This window comes from Carassius auratus, unplaced genomic scaffold, assembly GCF_003368295.1.
Source record: "Carassius auratus strain Wakin unplaced genomic scaffold, ASM336829v1 scaf_tig00033530, whole genome shotgun sequence".
NCBI lineage: Eukaryota > Metazoa > Chordata > Actinopteri > Cypriniformes > Cyprinidae > Carassius > Carassius auratus.
Genome location: NW_020526086.1, coordinates 248,166 through 262,320, shown reverse-complemented (window position 1 = coordinate 262,320; position 14,155 = coordinate 248,166). Strand labels below are relative to the sequence as shown.

At 34.5% G+C, this 14,155-nt stretch overlaps 1 protein-coding gene and 1 non-coding gene across 2 annotated transcripts; both read right to left on the bottom strand.

The window, feature by feature from the left end:
* Positions 1 to 1,895: 1,895 nt before the first annotated feature.
* LOC113081246 (NLR family CARD domain-containing protein 3-like) lies at positions 1,896 to 10,463 on the bottom strand. Its single transcript, XM_026253320.1, has 7 exons — positions 10,332 to 10,463; positions 10,130 to 10,218; positions 8,302 to 8,406; positions 7,562 to 7,699; positions 7,170 to 7,482; positions 5,557 to 5,803; positions 1,896 to 4,614 (listed from the first exon to the last, which is right to left on the bottom strand). The coding sequence occupies exons 2-7, from the start codon at positions 10,168 to 10,170 to the stop codon at positions 3,029 to 3,031; spliced, it is 2,430 nt and encodes an 809-aa protein (XP_026109105.1). The 5' UTR covers positions 10,171 to 10,218; positions 10,332 to 10,463; the 3' UTR covers positions 1,896 to 3,028.
* A 2,013-nt stretch (positions 10,464 to 12,476) lies between these two features.
* Positions 12,477 to 12,603, bottom strand: LOC113081257 (small Cajal body-specific RNA 14). Its single transcript, XR_003282145.1, has one exon.
* Positions 12,604 to 14,155: the final 1,552 nt, after the last annotated feature.

Below are 14,155 nucleotides of genomic sequence, written 5' to 3'. Positions count from 1 at the left end.
CTGTTTATTTTGCAATGTAATGGCTATTATAAGTTTTTCTCTTGTCATCTTTAAGTGTAATATAAATTAGCGCCGTTAAAAATAGGTGTCAGGATGGACCAATCACAGACGCGTATGTTAAAAGATACGACTGGCTTAGTTTCTAAAATATATTGTGGCGGATTTGCATTACGGCCACAGGCACGACTTAAATGTGTCCAAAAAATAAAAAAAAATAACAACAACAACAACACTGGAGATATGAATGCGTGTAGATGAAAGATTAGCTTTCCTGACGCGATACTTCCGAAGCAGCACGTGGCAGAGACTCGTGTAACATCGGCAAAGATCGGAAAATCCAGCGTCTCGGCTAATTCTAGTATGTGGCCACCCTATTAAATTATATTTTGCACAAATTAGTTATACATTTGTAAAATGTATTAATACATTACATAATATATATAAAGAGTACATCACTGATGTCTTGTTAAAATACTGAATCGTAAATGCACTTAATAATCAATACAAAAGATAATACTGTTAACTCTTAATACTCTTAAACAATTTTTATTTTTTTATTTAGGGGCAATTTATGACCCTCAAAATTTACTTTTTACCTACATGAGTCAATAAGCCTTAGGGGAAAAAAAGAGAAAAATTATTAAAGATAAAATTTATTAAAAATGAATAAAAAACATATTTTATGCATTTCTTTTAAAATCCCAAATCATAGCATATGCATTTGAAAACAAACATATTTTGCTATATAGAATTAATATGCATTTAATTTACGGGTAGATTGCCAGATTTATTCATTTTTTTCTCTTGATAAATGGCAAGAAATAGCCTCACTGCACCACTATTAGAGGCATTTTTTTATTATAAATGTTTATTAAGGACACAATGGTGAAGATTATGCAGAAATCAGCAACTCTTTGGTTTTGTAACCCACACTCCTCTTTAAAAACCCCAACAATAAAAGGAATGGCTTATTAATCACTATGTCACCTTAAATCCATCATCTGTCAGTGTATATGAGCAGACAGAACTGAACATTTATTCAAATGTCTGGATGAGTAACTAGGTGATTTCTTTCTGAAGAGTAAATCTGAAGCAAATGCCACAAGTAAAAAAAAAATATACAAAAACAAATACAAATAAAAATCTATATTCTGTGATTACCTGAAACATGAAAAACAATGACTGCTCATATCTGCACAGAATAATGAATAAAAACATCATAACGTGCTGCTCTGTCAGGATAATAGTCTAGCTATTCATGTTACTGCTTACTCACTGAATGTTTACAAATGTAATTATTTTTTATTATGAAAAGCGGTGATTGTTAATGAAGTGCACTTCCAGTTCTTCAGCCCCTTGAAAGCATTGTGCACACTTTAATGATATCATCTATTAGTGCTATAATTGCCCATTCTCATTAGCTGAAAAAAGCCTGAAGCAAACACATCATCATACTGACTCAAACAAGCAAACCGATGTTTCGGCTCACAGCACCAAAAAGAGCGAAAGGAACAGCTCACCCCATTTATAATTTACACATCATGTCACTCACATTAATGGATTTTTATCTCCAAAAAAAATGAAGAAAAATGTTATTCCAATCAAAGCAGCAGTGACTGTAGATGTCAATGATGTACACTACCAGTTGAAAGTTTGGAATAAACTCACATTTTAGAATTTTTTATTTTATTTTTTTAAGTAAAGTGTCTTCTGCTCACAAAGGCTCTATTTATTTGATGAAAAAAACAGTAAAAGCAATAATACTGTAAAACATTACAATCCAAAATAATGGTTTTCTAAATTATTATATTTAAAAATTATTCTAATATGAAGTTGTGTTGATGTTAATTAGGGTCAATGTTCAAAACGTTGTTTTTTTTACAGCAAAATATCAGAATTTTTTTTTTTTGCATTTTTGATAAATGGAAATGAACTCTTTTATAACAGATCTCTTCACTGTCACTTTTGTTCTTGTTGAATAAAATTGTTCATTTCTTTCTTGAAAAGTAGTTTATCACAGTTTTCACAAAAACACCTGGCAGCTCAACACTGATAATAATCAGGGGTGCGTTTCCCAAAAAGCAACTATAGCCACAAGTTCTTCTGACGTTACCACTAGAGTTCACTTAGACTTGAACCCATAGTTAGCTAACGATGCTTTCCGGAAACACTTCAGAAATGGTTCATGAGTGGCAAATCAGCATTTAAGTATGATTTATGAAGGATCATGTGCATCTGGAGTAATGATGCTGAAAATGCAGCGTTGATCACAGCAATGAATTACATCAGAAAATATTTAAATAGATTTTCAATAATATTTTACAGTGGTACCGTTTAACTGTTTTTAATTAAATAAAAGCAGCCTTGGTGAGCAGAAGAGACTTAAAAAAACTAAACAAAAAAACATTAATAATCATAATTAATCCAAACTTTTGACCAGTAGTGTTAATTAGGGTTGCATGGTTTACATGTACTACGAAAGTATCACAATACTAAGGCTCCAAAATACTGGCGACGCCACTGTATTTTTTTTTAAAAGGTAGTATAGAAGTAATGTTGTATGTAGGGCAGTCGCTAAAATGTAAAAATGTGATTTTATGGTGACATTTGTTATTTTTTTTGTGTTTACTCGTGTCTATTTTGAATAAAAACAATGCAGTGTGACTTTAATTCAGCGTGAGCTGTGCATTAAAATTATACTCCGCGCTGAAACGATCGCTGCACTTCTCTTCTCTTTTAACATGGGCCTGAAAAAAATATGCACTGCTTATACATGTGGTGTGAAACCGGTCTTATATAATATGCATATATCTCTCAGTTTGCATGGTATGGCGATACAACACTGTGTCCAGATACTTCAGCTGGTATAGTATCGTAACATGTGTTTATGGTATCATGACAACCCTAGTGTAAATAATGACAGGGTGAACCATCCCTTTAACTGAGTCGCTCCTGCGGGACGCTGCGTTTACATTAGTGTTACACAGTCCCACCTCATAGATTGAACACTGCCTTGCTGTGTTTCTTCTCATCTTCCTTCTTTGCCTTCTTCCAGCTCCACCAGACACAACTCCAGGTTTCTTCTCCTGTCTGGATGAAGGTTATCTCTCATTTTTTTGTTGATGTATTTGACCACATCCTCCGTGCCTTTAGCTTTGGGGTGGTAGTGATTGAGCTGGTATCCGCGCAAGTTATCCTCAGTTCCTGGAGTCAACAATCCGATCAGGAAGCGCAGGAACATGTCCAGATGTCCGGTCGGAGACGCCAACGCACGGTCGATGGCGGGACGGAAGAGCTCAATCATAGACCGATCCTTGTTTGTGCCCTGAAACCAAGACATCTTGCTTGGTTCGATCACATTTTTCCCGTGTTTCCTAAACGTCACATAAACATACATAGCGGCCATGTATTCCTGAATAGTAATGTGAACAAACTTGAAGACCCACGTTCGAAGGTCTTCGTTTCTTCGTTTGACCTCAGTGGTTAATTCATCCCGAGTGCGCAAAGCTTCATATGTGAGGTGAACAGAGGTCAAATCGTCCACCTTAAACCAGTCCCGTCCATCTAGAATCATCCGATATGACATTTTCCCCAACATCTCAATAAACATCTTATCTTCATCCTTCCAATCCTGTGCCTCGCTGCTGCCGCCGCGGTATTTCTCAAACGAGCGGTTCATCTGCACGATGATGTACTGTGAATAAAACGCCGTGATGCCAGGTGGGTGTTTGCCGTATTCGGGATCTCGAAACCCTCGTTCGAAGATGAACGCCACCATCCAGCTGAAGAGAGGAAGGTGGCAGATGATCTCAAGCGCTTTGGAGCGCTTCATGTGGTTATAAACCTTCCTCCCGAGCTCCGGTTCAGTGGTTCTCTTGGTAAAGTACTCTTCCTTCTTCTCATCCGTGAATCCTCTTAACTCTACATACCTGTCGATTAGATGCGGAGGAATTCGATGGGAGGCAGTGACGTGGCTGGTGATCCAAACTCTGGCATTCGGAAGCAACGTGCCTTTTATTAAACTGGTGAGAAGAGCATCTAATGGTGCTTTCGTCCTGGCGCTTGTGATCACTTCATTGTTTTTGAAGTCCAGGTTGTACTTATAACATTCTAGAGCGTTAATAACAAACAGACTCAAGCAATCGGGCTTCTCAATGAATTTAATGTCGTCAGCCTCTGCGAAAAAGCTTCCAAGTAGCTCTAAGAAGCTCTGATTTCCATCTTTCCCAAGGTGCAACTCTTTGGCCGGCAAAGGGAACACGAATTGAAAATCCTGATTGCTTTTTTCCTCTATCCAGTCAATGATAAACTTATTAATAGCCACCGTTAGACCACAGGCGGGAATTCCCGTCATCATGACCATACGGATTGGTTTCTGTTCGTGAGGAAGGGGCCGAAAGATGTCTGCGGCTCTGATTTGGGTCTCCTCAACTGTATAAGGTATCTTGAAGACCTCATTCTCAGGGTTGATGGGCTCCCTGGTGCCTCTGATGACTGTTACGGGTTCGACATAGACGTCACTGATGTATCGCTGTTGACCTGGACGACATCGGCCTTCATAGAGATTGTAATAGCGTCTGTTGTAAGCTAATTTCAGGTCATGCAGTAACACAGCTAGAAAGAAACAAAACAAGGAAAGAAAATCAGGAACTTAAGATGCAGACAAGGAAGTTTATTCAAGGTTTATTTTTACACCACATTCTATACGAAATGCATCAAAGGAATAAATGACATTTTATTCCAGCCTAGATGAGCAAAAGTGACCATTAAGTATTTTGGCTAAAGCAGACACAAATTTTATAACGTAATTCAAACTCATTTTAAACATGAGAAAATATATTTTTAATCCTTGAAAAAGTGTATCAATAGTAGAAATCACAAAAATGTGTGTGTGTATGTGTATATACATATATATAGGATGCCTTTATTCACCCCCTGGAGCAATGTGAGGCACTTTTTATTACAGATGGATGCGCTTTTTTTGGACTTCTGTTGAACAGAAACATCCACCCACTGCCATTATAAAGCTGGGAAGAGCCGGGATATTTGTTATTTTGACTCCGATTGGATTTGTCTGAAAGAAGAAAGTCATATACACCAAGGATGGCTTGAGGGCAAATAAAATCTGGGGTAATTTCCATTTTTTGGAGAACTATCCCTTTAAAGTAGTTTATAAGTGCAGCGCTGCTTTGTTTAAAGCGGTAAATCAAAGAAACTCTATATGGCTGCTGCTCCATAAGCGCCACCTGCTGTCAGAGAGTGAATCTGCGTCTCATTCACCCCATCTGCTGTTTTTGTTTTGTGCAGATGTGTTTTATGTAGTACAGTTTCAAAAAGCTAAAGAAAGACCATTCTGTTTTCGTTTTAAATTGTGTAATTATACAATCTAATTTTACTTTTACAGTATCTTTCATACATTCTGATTCATAATAAGACAAAAAACCTGAAATGTGAATCTGCCACAATCCTGTGATACAGATTTTTGGTCAAACCGTCCAGCTCTAATTAAATCACGATAATTACTTTTCTTTTTTGTGATGTGTGAAGCTGTTGTACCTCTTCTACAGCTCTTCCTTAGGTATCCATCTAGATCGCCTTTTCCAACGTTGTGGAGGGATCGTATGGTGAGATGCAGAGTTTCTCCCAGCCCACAGACCTCGATCATTTTATCGATCACATCCAGTGGGTCATTAAGATCCGCAATTGTCGAGTAGTTCTTCCTGAATCTGTAGTGAGTGCTCAGACAACGCTTAAAATAGGCAATCTCTCCTGGATGGAGCTGGGAAAGACACCCCACCATTTGCTGAATGAGATAAAGAAACATAAACAAACCTATATCAAGTCTGGGTTTATACAGAAATATGGTCACCTTGCACTCTACATTTACTTTTAAATTATCAATTGATCAAAACCTTCCTGTTTAACCCGTCACACACAATCTACTCCATGCTTTCTGTCGCCTGAGTGACAGTTTATAGAATTTTATAAAGTAAACAGTCTTTTAATGTAACTGTACAAACGTCCAATTTTCCTTTTGAGGAATGTTTATTAGTTTATCTCTCAGTCACCATTAGATTTCATTGCATAATATGTATTTTTCATCAAACTAAGCATTGAAATATCTACAAGACAGTATTTGGAGATATAGAGCGACAAATAATATTTATATCGCTTTATAGGGATGTAACAATTTATAGGGATGATACAACTTGGGGTAGGAGTTTATATGAATGTATCTCTGAGGGGAACTGACGGTATCAGAAAAGTTAATTTGGTAAAGTAGTAGTGTTTATAAGTGCATCAGTGCTCCGTTTAAAGCAGTATCCAATGAAACGCTGTATATCTACCGCTCCATTAGTGCCACCTGCTGTCAGAGAGTGAAACTGCATCTCATTCAGAGCTTCTGCCGTTTCGGTTTCACGTAGTATAGTTTTTCAAAACGAAAAGACAAAACATTCTGTTTTCACTTCAAATTTCAGAATTATAAAATCAAATTGAAATAAAAAAGTGCTCATGCTTAATGTATGCAGCATCTTTGTTTGGATCGTGATTAAAATCCAAAGCCTTAGTTTGTTTATATGAAGAGATTCTTGTATTTTTGTTATTTATTTTCTTTGGGATGTTTTAAATTTTAAACTTAAGTTTTGTTATTTTGCATATTTCAATTTCACAAAGAAATGTGCAGCATTTGGTCAAAGCAATAAAAAGGCACCTTTTCATTTATAAATTGAGTTAAATCACATTTTATTTTAACAAAAAAAGTATCTTGAAATCAGATAATAAAATTATCTTGAAGTCGAGTGAATTGTTACCTCCCTATCATTTTGTAAATATTCTATAGCTATCAGCTATTTTATACTTTTTGACCATGTAAATATCTGCATCTGCACCAAATTGTGTATTTTGGTCAGCTTGGGCCTCTGGAGAGAAAAAAAAAAAAAAAAACCCCCGCTGTTTTTCCTTGCCAATAATGAAATCCATATTCCCATTGTATAATGCAAAATGAGCCATAAAAGTTGAATGTGTGTATATCCATCTGTGTGTATATTAATCTAAAAGGTAAAAAAAAAGAGTTGAATTTTTCTGACTATTATTTAATGTCATGCTTTAAGCTTCTGAAAGTTTTCTCTATGGTTTTCAACAGAAACACAAAAAAAATCTACATCTACCTTTAACACATGGCGCAGTGTGAGGGAGCTGTGTTTGTGTTTAAACTGCAGACCGGCGCCTTCCGGAGGAAGAGGAGGAGGATCTCTCGGTTCTTCACATTGTATAACAATTTCATCAAAATCCTCCTCTTCTGTCGTTGCCTCTGCCTGCTCCACCTGGACCTCCATTGCAGCGTTTTCATTCTGCACTTCCTGCACGCCTCTCTCATTTATCTCCGTGTCTCTGTCATTCAACTCTTCATCCATCGCTGCTTCTGTTCTTATGTCGCTCTGCATCTCAGACGGCTCCATGATCGAGGGCTCTCTGTTAATGCTGAATGACAGGAAACGTGAAAATGAACCTCATGACTTCAGAGACGTTAAGATGAAGGAGTGCACGGTTGATGTAGTACCTGTGTTGAACATGATAATCGCCTATGTGCATGATGGGTTGTCTCAGGAACAGTCCATCTTTGTATATACTGGACTGGTTTGTGTTTGTACGTTCAGTAATTGCGGTCTCTGGCGAATCTGGGCGATGAAGCCTGACCCTGAAAATACACATGTATGATATAACCATGCAATGTAACTTATGCCTGCAACATTTAATGAAGTGCACTAAAAAATTAAGGCTAAAAAATGTATGTGAGTTGTTTTTTTCATAATGTTTTGTTGTAAATGTGTTTTATTATAATTTTCATTTTACATTATATAGTATGTGTCATATATTAAACTACTGGGCTAATTTCTGAAGGAGGTAATGATGTTAAAAATTCAGCTCTGCATCACAGGAATCAATTACATTTTACAATACATTGAAATTACAAAAAAATAACTTTCTTATCAATATTTCTCATTATAGCTTTAATTATATTTTTGATTAAATAAATGCAGCCTTGTTGAGCATAAAAGACTTCTTTCAACAACAAAACAAAAAATTTAGTTACACTGAAAGAATGTCTCTCACATCACTTATTTACCTCAAAAAAAAAAAAAATGAACCAGAAGTTTGAACAGAAAAAAAAAATTAAGTGACAATTTGAGTTCAAAAACTGATCTATCGGTTACATAATGATTCATCATCATCATTATTATTATTAAGAGAATGAGACTCTAAATGCTTTTTTGTGTGTGTATTTGAATATTAGCGTACCTTGTTGATTGTTTGAGCGGCGATTCATCAAAGTCATTAAGTTCCTCTTCATGATCGTCACTTTGCATGGAGCCGTAACTGCTGGGCGGCCGGTCCATCATGATCCTCAAAACAACATTAACATCAACATTAGAACCGAAACACAATGACAGCATCTGGAACATAGCATGTGTCTACTTTGAAGACCTTTCAACAAATGGAAACTCGTCCAAGCAGTCTTCAAACATGCAGAAATTCAAACAACAGAACTTGAAACACTACATTGTCTGAAGCATCGCTGGAATAAAATATGCTTTAAAATCAAAGCAAGATCTTCATATTCATACCAGTGTTCATGCAAACCTGGACCAGCCCGAGCAGATCATCAGCTGTCTAAACTAGCAAAGACTCAGCTTCTTTAAATGCATACTGTATTTCAATCTCAAAAAACAAAAAATAAAAGTGGCTTGATATTTGATGAGTCTACTCATAACTATCCCAATCCTGATTATCTTTGAACATCAGGTGATAAAGAGCATCTTCTCATATTTCCAGAAAGAGAGGAACATTTGCACTAAAATGTTTATATAATGCAAGAATGATGTTAAGAGATCTTTGAATTACAACTTTAGAAACAGATACAAAAAGGATATTAATCTACTGCTCAAATTAAACTGATCCGTCCTGCGGTGCACACATATATGGTAAAAGATGAATGAATGAATACATTTAAAATAACATAAATGTTTTAAAAAAATGGTCTGATAATAAGAAAATTACTTCAAATGTTGAGTAAAATAAATAATATAATATAATATAAATATATAATTTTTAATAAAATGAAAATAACCGTCTGATGAGGAAAAAAAACTAAATAAACCCCTTTCATGAACGTGCATAACCATATTTATCTGTAAATTCACACAAAAAAAAAAAAGTTTAACTTTTGATTAACAGTACTCCACTCCAAAATGTCACTTCCCCAATGTCAGTATGATTTGCCATTACAAAATAAAAGCCCTCCAAAAAGTAGTTTTGTCTTTGATTTTGAATGGCTCTAAAACAAAACACTGACTAATTCAGTTCAGATTTATAGTCCACCATCCCAGAGTGTGACTCGGCCAGCTTCAGTACGAGCTGATGTTGCATTACAAAACAAAAACCCTCCAAAATCTCACATGTGGACAGTTTTTTATTTTATTTTGAGTAGCTCTAAAAAGAAAACTATTGGACTATTAATCTGAATTGAAGTTGGTCTGTGGGAAGAGGGAGTTTTCTTTTTAGAGCTCTGAAGGCTTTTCAAAATTTTGTTATTTCTCATCAGACAGTTGAGACTCAACGTTTGAAGTCATTTTAATTTTATCAGACCCCCTTTTTTTAAACATTTGTATTATTTTAACCTGTAAATCTGTCACGGGCCCACCGGTGGGCCCATTTGCCATTACATGTTTTAAACAGTAATATCTTAATCTGAACATAAAGTAATCTTGACAAACTATATTTCATTGGAAAGCTTAAAGACTGTAGTTTTGATATTTGGGCCCAAGATATCAAGGGCCCGCCGGTTGGCTAGTGACAGTTAACAGGTTTTAACTTTGATTTTACGCCATTACCGTAACGTCTAAAATATGCGCACAAAACAAAGTGGAGGCTTGAACGAGTAGCTGGCCTAGAAGTTTAGTTTATTTAGATTTTAGTGCACTCTTAGTAGTTTCTTTGATTAGCTCTGCAAACCCGGTCTGGCTGGAGTCTCAAGTAACCAAACTAAACTAACCCGGTTTAGCAGAACTGAATCAAAACAGTCCGGTTGAACAAGAACTAACTGTGAAAACCTTAAGAAGACACTTACCGATCATTTTCAGAATCACTATCTTCCCCAAAATTACTCATGATGATGACTATAAACTCCTTACAAACCGATTACAGCACAGCTTCTACCTGACACAAAGAATACATATCGATTATACAATTTATCGCACAATAAGGAAATTCGTCGCCTGAAAAATGTTTTGAGCTAACTTATATCAATAATTAAAGCGACAAAAACTTACCCACAACATTTAGAAAGTGCTTTAGCGTTAAACCGACTTTATTCAAAGTCAGTTCGGTTAATACGTAGTTTCAAAACTAGTTTAAAACGTCCACAGAAATGTCACCCGTTAAAACTGTGGCCTTTTGCGCTCTTCCGCGTTTCCCGTCATGTGGTGACGTCATTTAAACGTCTCGAACGTAGCGTTGAAGCCTGCGTAACGACGGCGCGTTTTTGTAGTTTTTATATATCATTTTTTGTTTTTGTTTTGTTTTTGTTAAAAATGGAAATTAAGCTTTGTATAAATGTATTGTTGCAGAATGATAGAACGATCAGTTTACCACCATAAATGTAACATCTGTGGAAAAAAAATTGTGAAATTAATGCATAATATATATATTTATGCATTTAGCAGACGCTTTTATCCAAAGAGACTTACAGTGCATTCAGGCTTACAATTTACCTATCATGAAAATGCATAATATATGTATATAGGTTATAAGTTATGATAACTAAAATAAAAAAAGTATGAATATATATTAAATAATAATAATAATCTTTCAGAAAAATTATCTGAAAAGTTTTTTTTTGCATCCTAGCAGTTTATACATCAACAGTTTGTAAAGTCTTTTAAAATGGTAAACAATCACAGTACAGAACAACAACAACAACAACAAAAAGGCCCAGTCAGACAAGTCCTTTAGTTTTTTTATGACCTGCCAACGTTTTTCTCTGGAACCACAAAAGAATGATCGGTTTTTATTTTTAGATATGTATTTTTGTATATGTGAATATAAATAATGTGTCTTTTTTGGTCACACATTCCTCTATAAATACAAATAATGAATAAATAACGATTGTTAAAATAATAAAAAAAATAATAATAATTAAGCTGGATTTTATTTAGCTATAAACGCATGGGCTCACTAATGCTGCATTTATTTGATCAAAAATACTTTCTGTGTAAATATCTGTTAAAATGTAATTTATTTCTGTGATGTGCAGCTGTATTTTCAGCATCATTCCTCCAGTCTTCAATGTCACATGATCTTCAGAAATCATGATGATTTACTGCTTAAGAAACATTTCTGATTATTATCAATGTTGAGTACAGTTGTGTTGCACAATATTTTCGGGGAAACAGGGATACTTTTATCAGGATTCTTTGATGAAAAGAAAGTTCAGCATTTATTTGCAACAGAAATCTTCTGTAACTTTAAAAGGTCTTTACTGTTGCTTTAGACCAGTTTTAATGCATCCTTATGAAAGTATACATTTTTTTTCTTTTCAAAAGTCTGTTTTAAAAACATTCTCCAAGTTCTTGTGTTTAATGTTTTTTTTTTTGTTTTTTTTTGGGGGGGGGGGGTAATTTTAATTTTTAAGAAATGTTTTTCTAAACATTTAATGTCTTGAATACACAGAAGTAAATCTGAATAATTTCTGAAGATTCAACCATAATAAAGTATCTTATTTTTAAGAAACTTTGAATTATGAGATACATTTATAAGGATGTTTTCTGCGTCATATTTTATGTTTTTTTTTTCAAAGCAAACTTTGACTAGGAGGATTTTCAAACTTTAACATTTCATTACTGTCACTTATTCATGTTTTTAATAAAAATAATCCTTTAAAATTAGACTTAGAAATCTCTATATATATGTATGCAAAAAAAACAACAACAACTGTTTCTTCAACATTGTTCCAACAAAAATGTTTGCAATTCCCTTTTTTTGTTAAGTATAATTTTATACACCAGATTTTTACATCTCTTGTAGTATGATATGAGAATATAGAGTTCATACAAGAAAACACCTACATTGAAAAAAAAAAATATATATATATATATATATGGATAATCAAGTAAACCGTGTTCATTTTTAAACATCAGTAACAATATAAAAGTCATTAAAAAACAGTGAATATGTCACATCAGAAAAACACATTAAGCACATGGTGGAAAATTTCAGGCAAATCATGCTGATAGTTTAGAGGACTTTATTGGGTTAATGTATTACATTATCAGTGGCAGTGGCATAAGCAGTCATTATCAAAATGTTAAACAAAAAAATACCAGTTTCTGAAAAGCAACAGAAACAAATCCGCACCTTGGCAAGCTGGAGCTCCAGAGACAGCGATGCATAAAAGTAGGCAGCAGCTCATCCAAACATGTGTGTGGCACCATCGCACAGGGAAAGCAAGATCTCAACAGGCCCCGTCGGTAGGAACCAGCATCACTCTGTGTGGTGTCCAGGACTACAGCACTGATCAGCTCACAGCCACACTGAGACAACCACAGTCTGAACTAACACAACTCTGAGCGGGAATCGAACCCACAACCTTCTCACCCCCAGTCTAACTCCTTAACCACAGACCCATCAGAGAACTTGCTCTCCTGCCTACAGACATAGACACACATTTACATTAATCCAGAGTCAAGGTGCCAACTGTAAACAATGGCAAGTTTAGTAAAACTAGACTAGAAAACAAGTAAACTCAGGAAGGATAAACTTTATTAAAGCACAACCAAGTGCAACAACTTTTTCAGTGGCCTTTGTATTTTTCCCATTCTTTTTTTTTTTTTTTACTGGCAATTTTTAAAAACAAGCTAAAATGGATTAAAAGCAAAAATGTATTTTAAAATCTAAGATTAAAGATCACGGTTCTAATGAGAGAAAGAACTACGACCCACTGAGCAACTGACAACTGAATTAAAAGCATTGATTAAAAAAAGTAATGCAGATAATATATGTGTGTAGAAAACAAAATCTGCATATAATTAGTATTATAGTAGTTAGAGATAATAGTGATACTTATTTTTACATCCTCACGCATGTGCGGTATGACTCCTTCATTTGTTCTTTACAAAGTGATGGTCACATACTTTACAATAGTAATAAAGAGCGAATGAAACACACAATGTTACACGCTTTTCATGAGTTTATACATGCATCTCATTTCAAAACTGATATGGATTTATCTTTGTTTGCATCAGAATTCATGTGGTATTTTACGGTTCACACTACAAAAGTCAGAAACACTGTGAGAGTTACCAACTAAGTTACAAAAAAGGCATTTTTATCATATTATCACAGCTCACACTTTGTAAAGGCAAATATTAGGAGTCGATGCCCGTCCATCATCTGGATGATTTTGGTAATCGCCTCTTTAGGATAAACACTGTTGATCTGTCTGAACAACGCCAGTCACTGTAAACAACGATTAAAACATATCAGTAGGCTACAAATAATTAACAGTGATTAAAAATAGCAATTAAAATAGGTAATGACACAGAATGTGCATCTAGATGGCTATATATATTGTGGCTTGGTGGTAGAGCATTGTGTTAGCAGTGCAAAAGGTTGTGGGTTCAATTCCCAGGAAACACACATACTGATAAAAAAATGTATAGCCCTGAATGCACTGTAAGTTTATTAGTATAAAAATGTCTGCTAAATGCATAAAAGTCATATATATATACATATCTGGGTAGTAACTGATTACGTTATCTGCATTATGTAATCAGCTTCCAACTTGTAATTAGATATTACACTTTAAAACTCATTTTCAGACTATAGTTACTTTTCATTGAGTAAATATATTCACATAATAGCGACATATTATTATTATTATATGTTATTTATTGATCCTAATTCCTCTTTTTAAAATTTTTATGAACATTTTATTTTGATTATGGTTATTTTTAAATAATTCACGATGTATTACAATTATTTATTACTTATTAAGATTATTTATTCAGATTTTACATTTTTTATTATTTCATTAATTAGCTTTTCATTGAACTCGTGAACCATCTGCAGTTGCTTTACGAAGAACAGTTAAATTTTA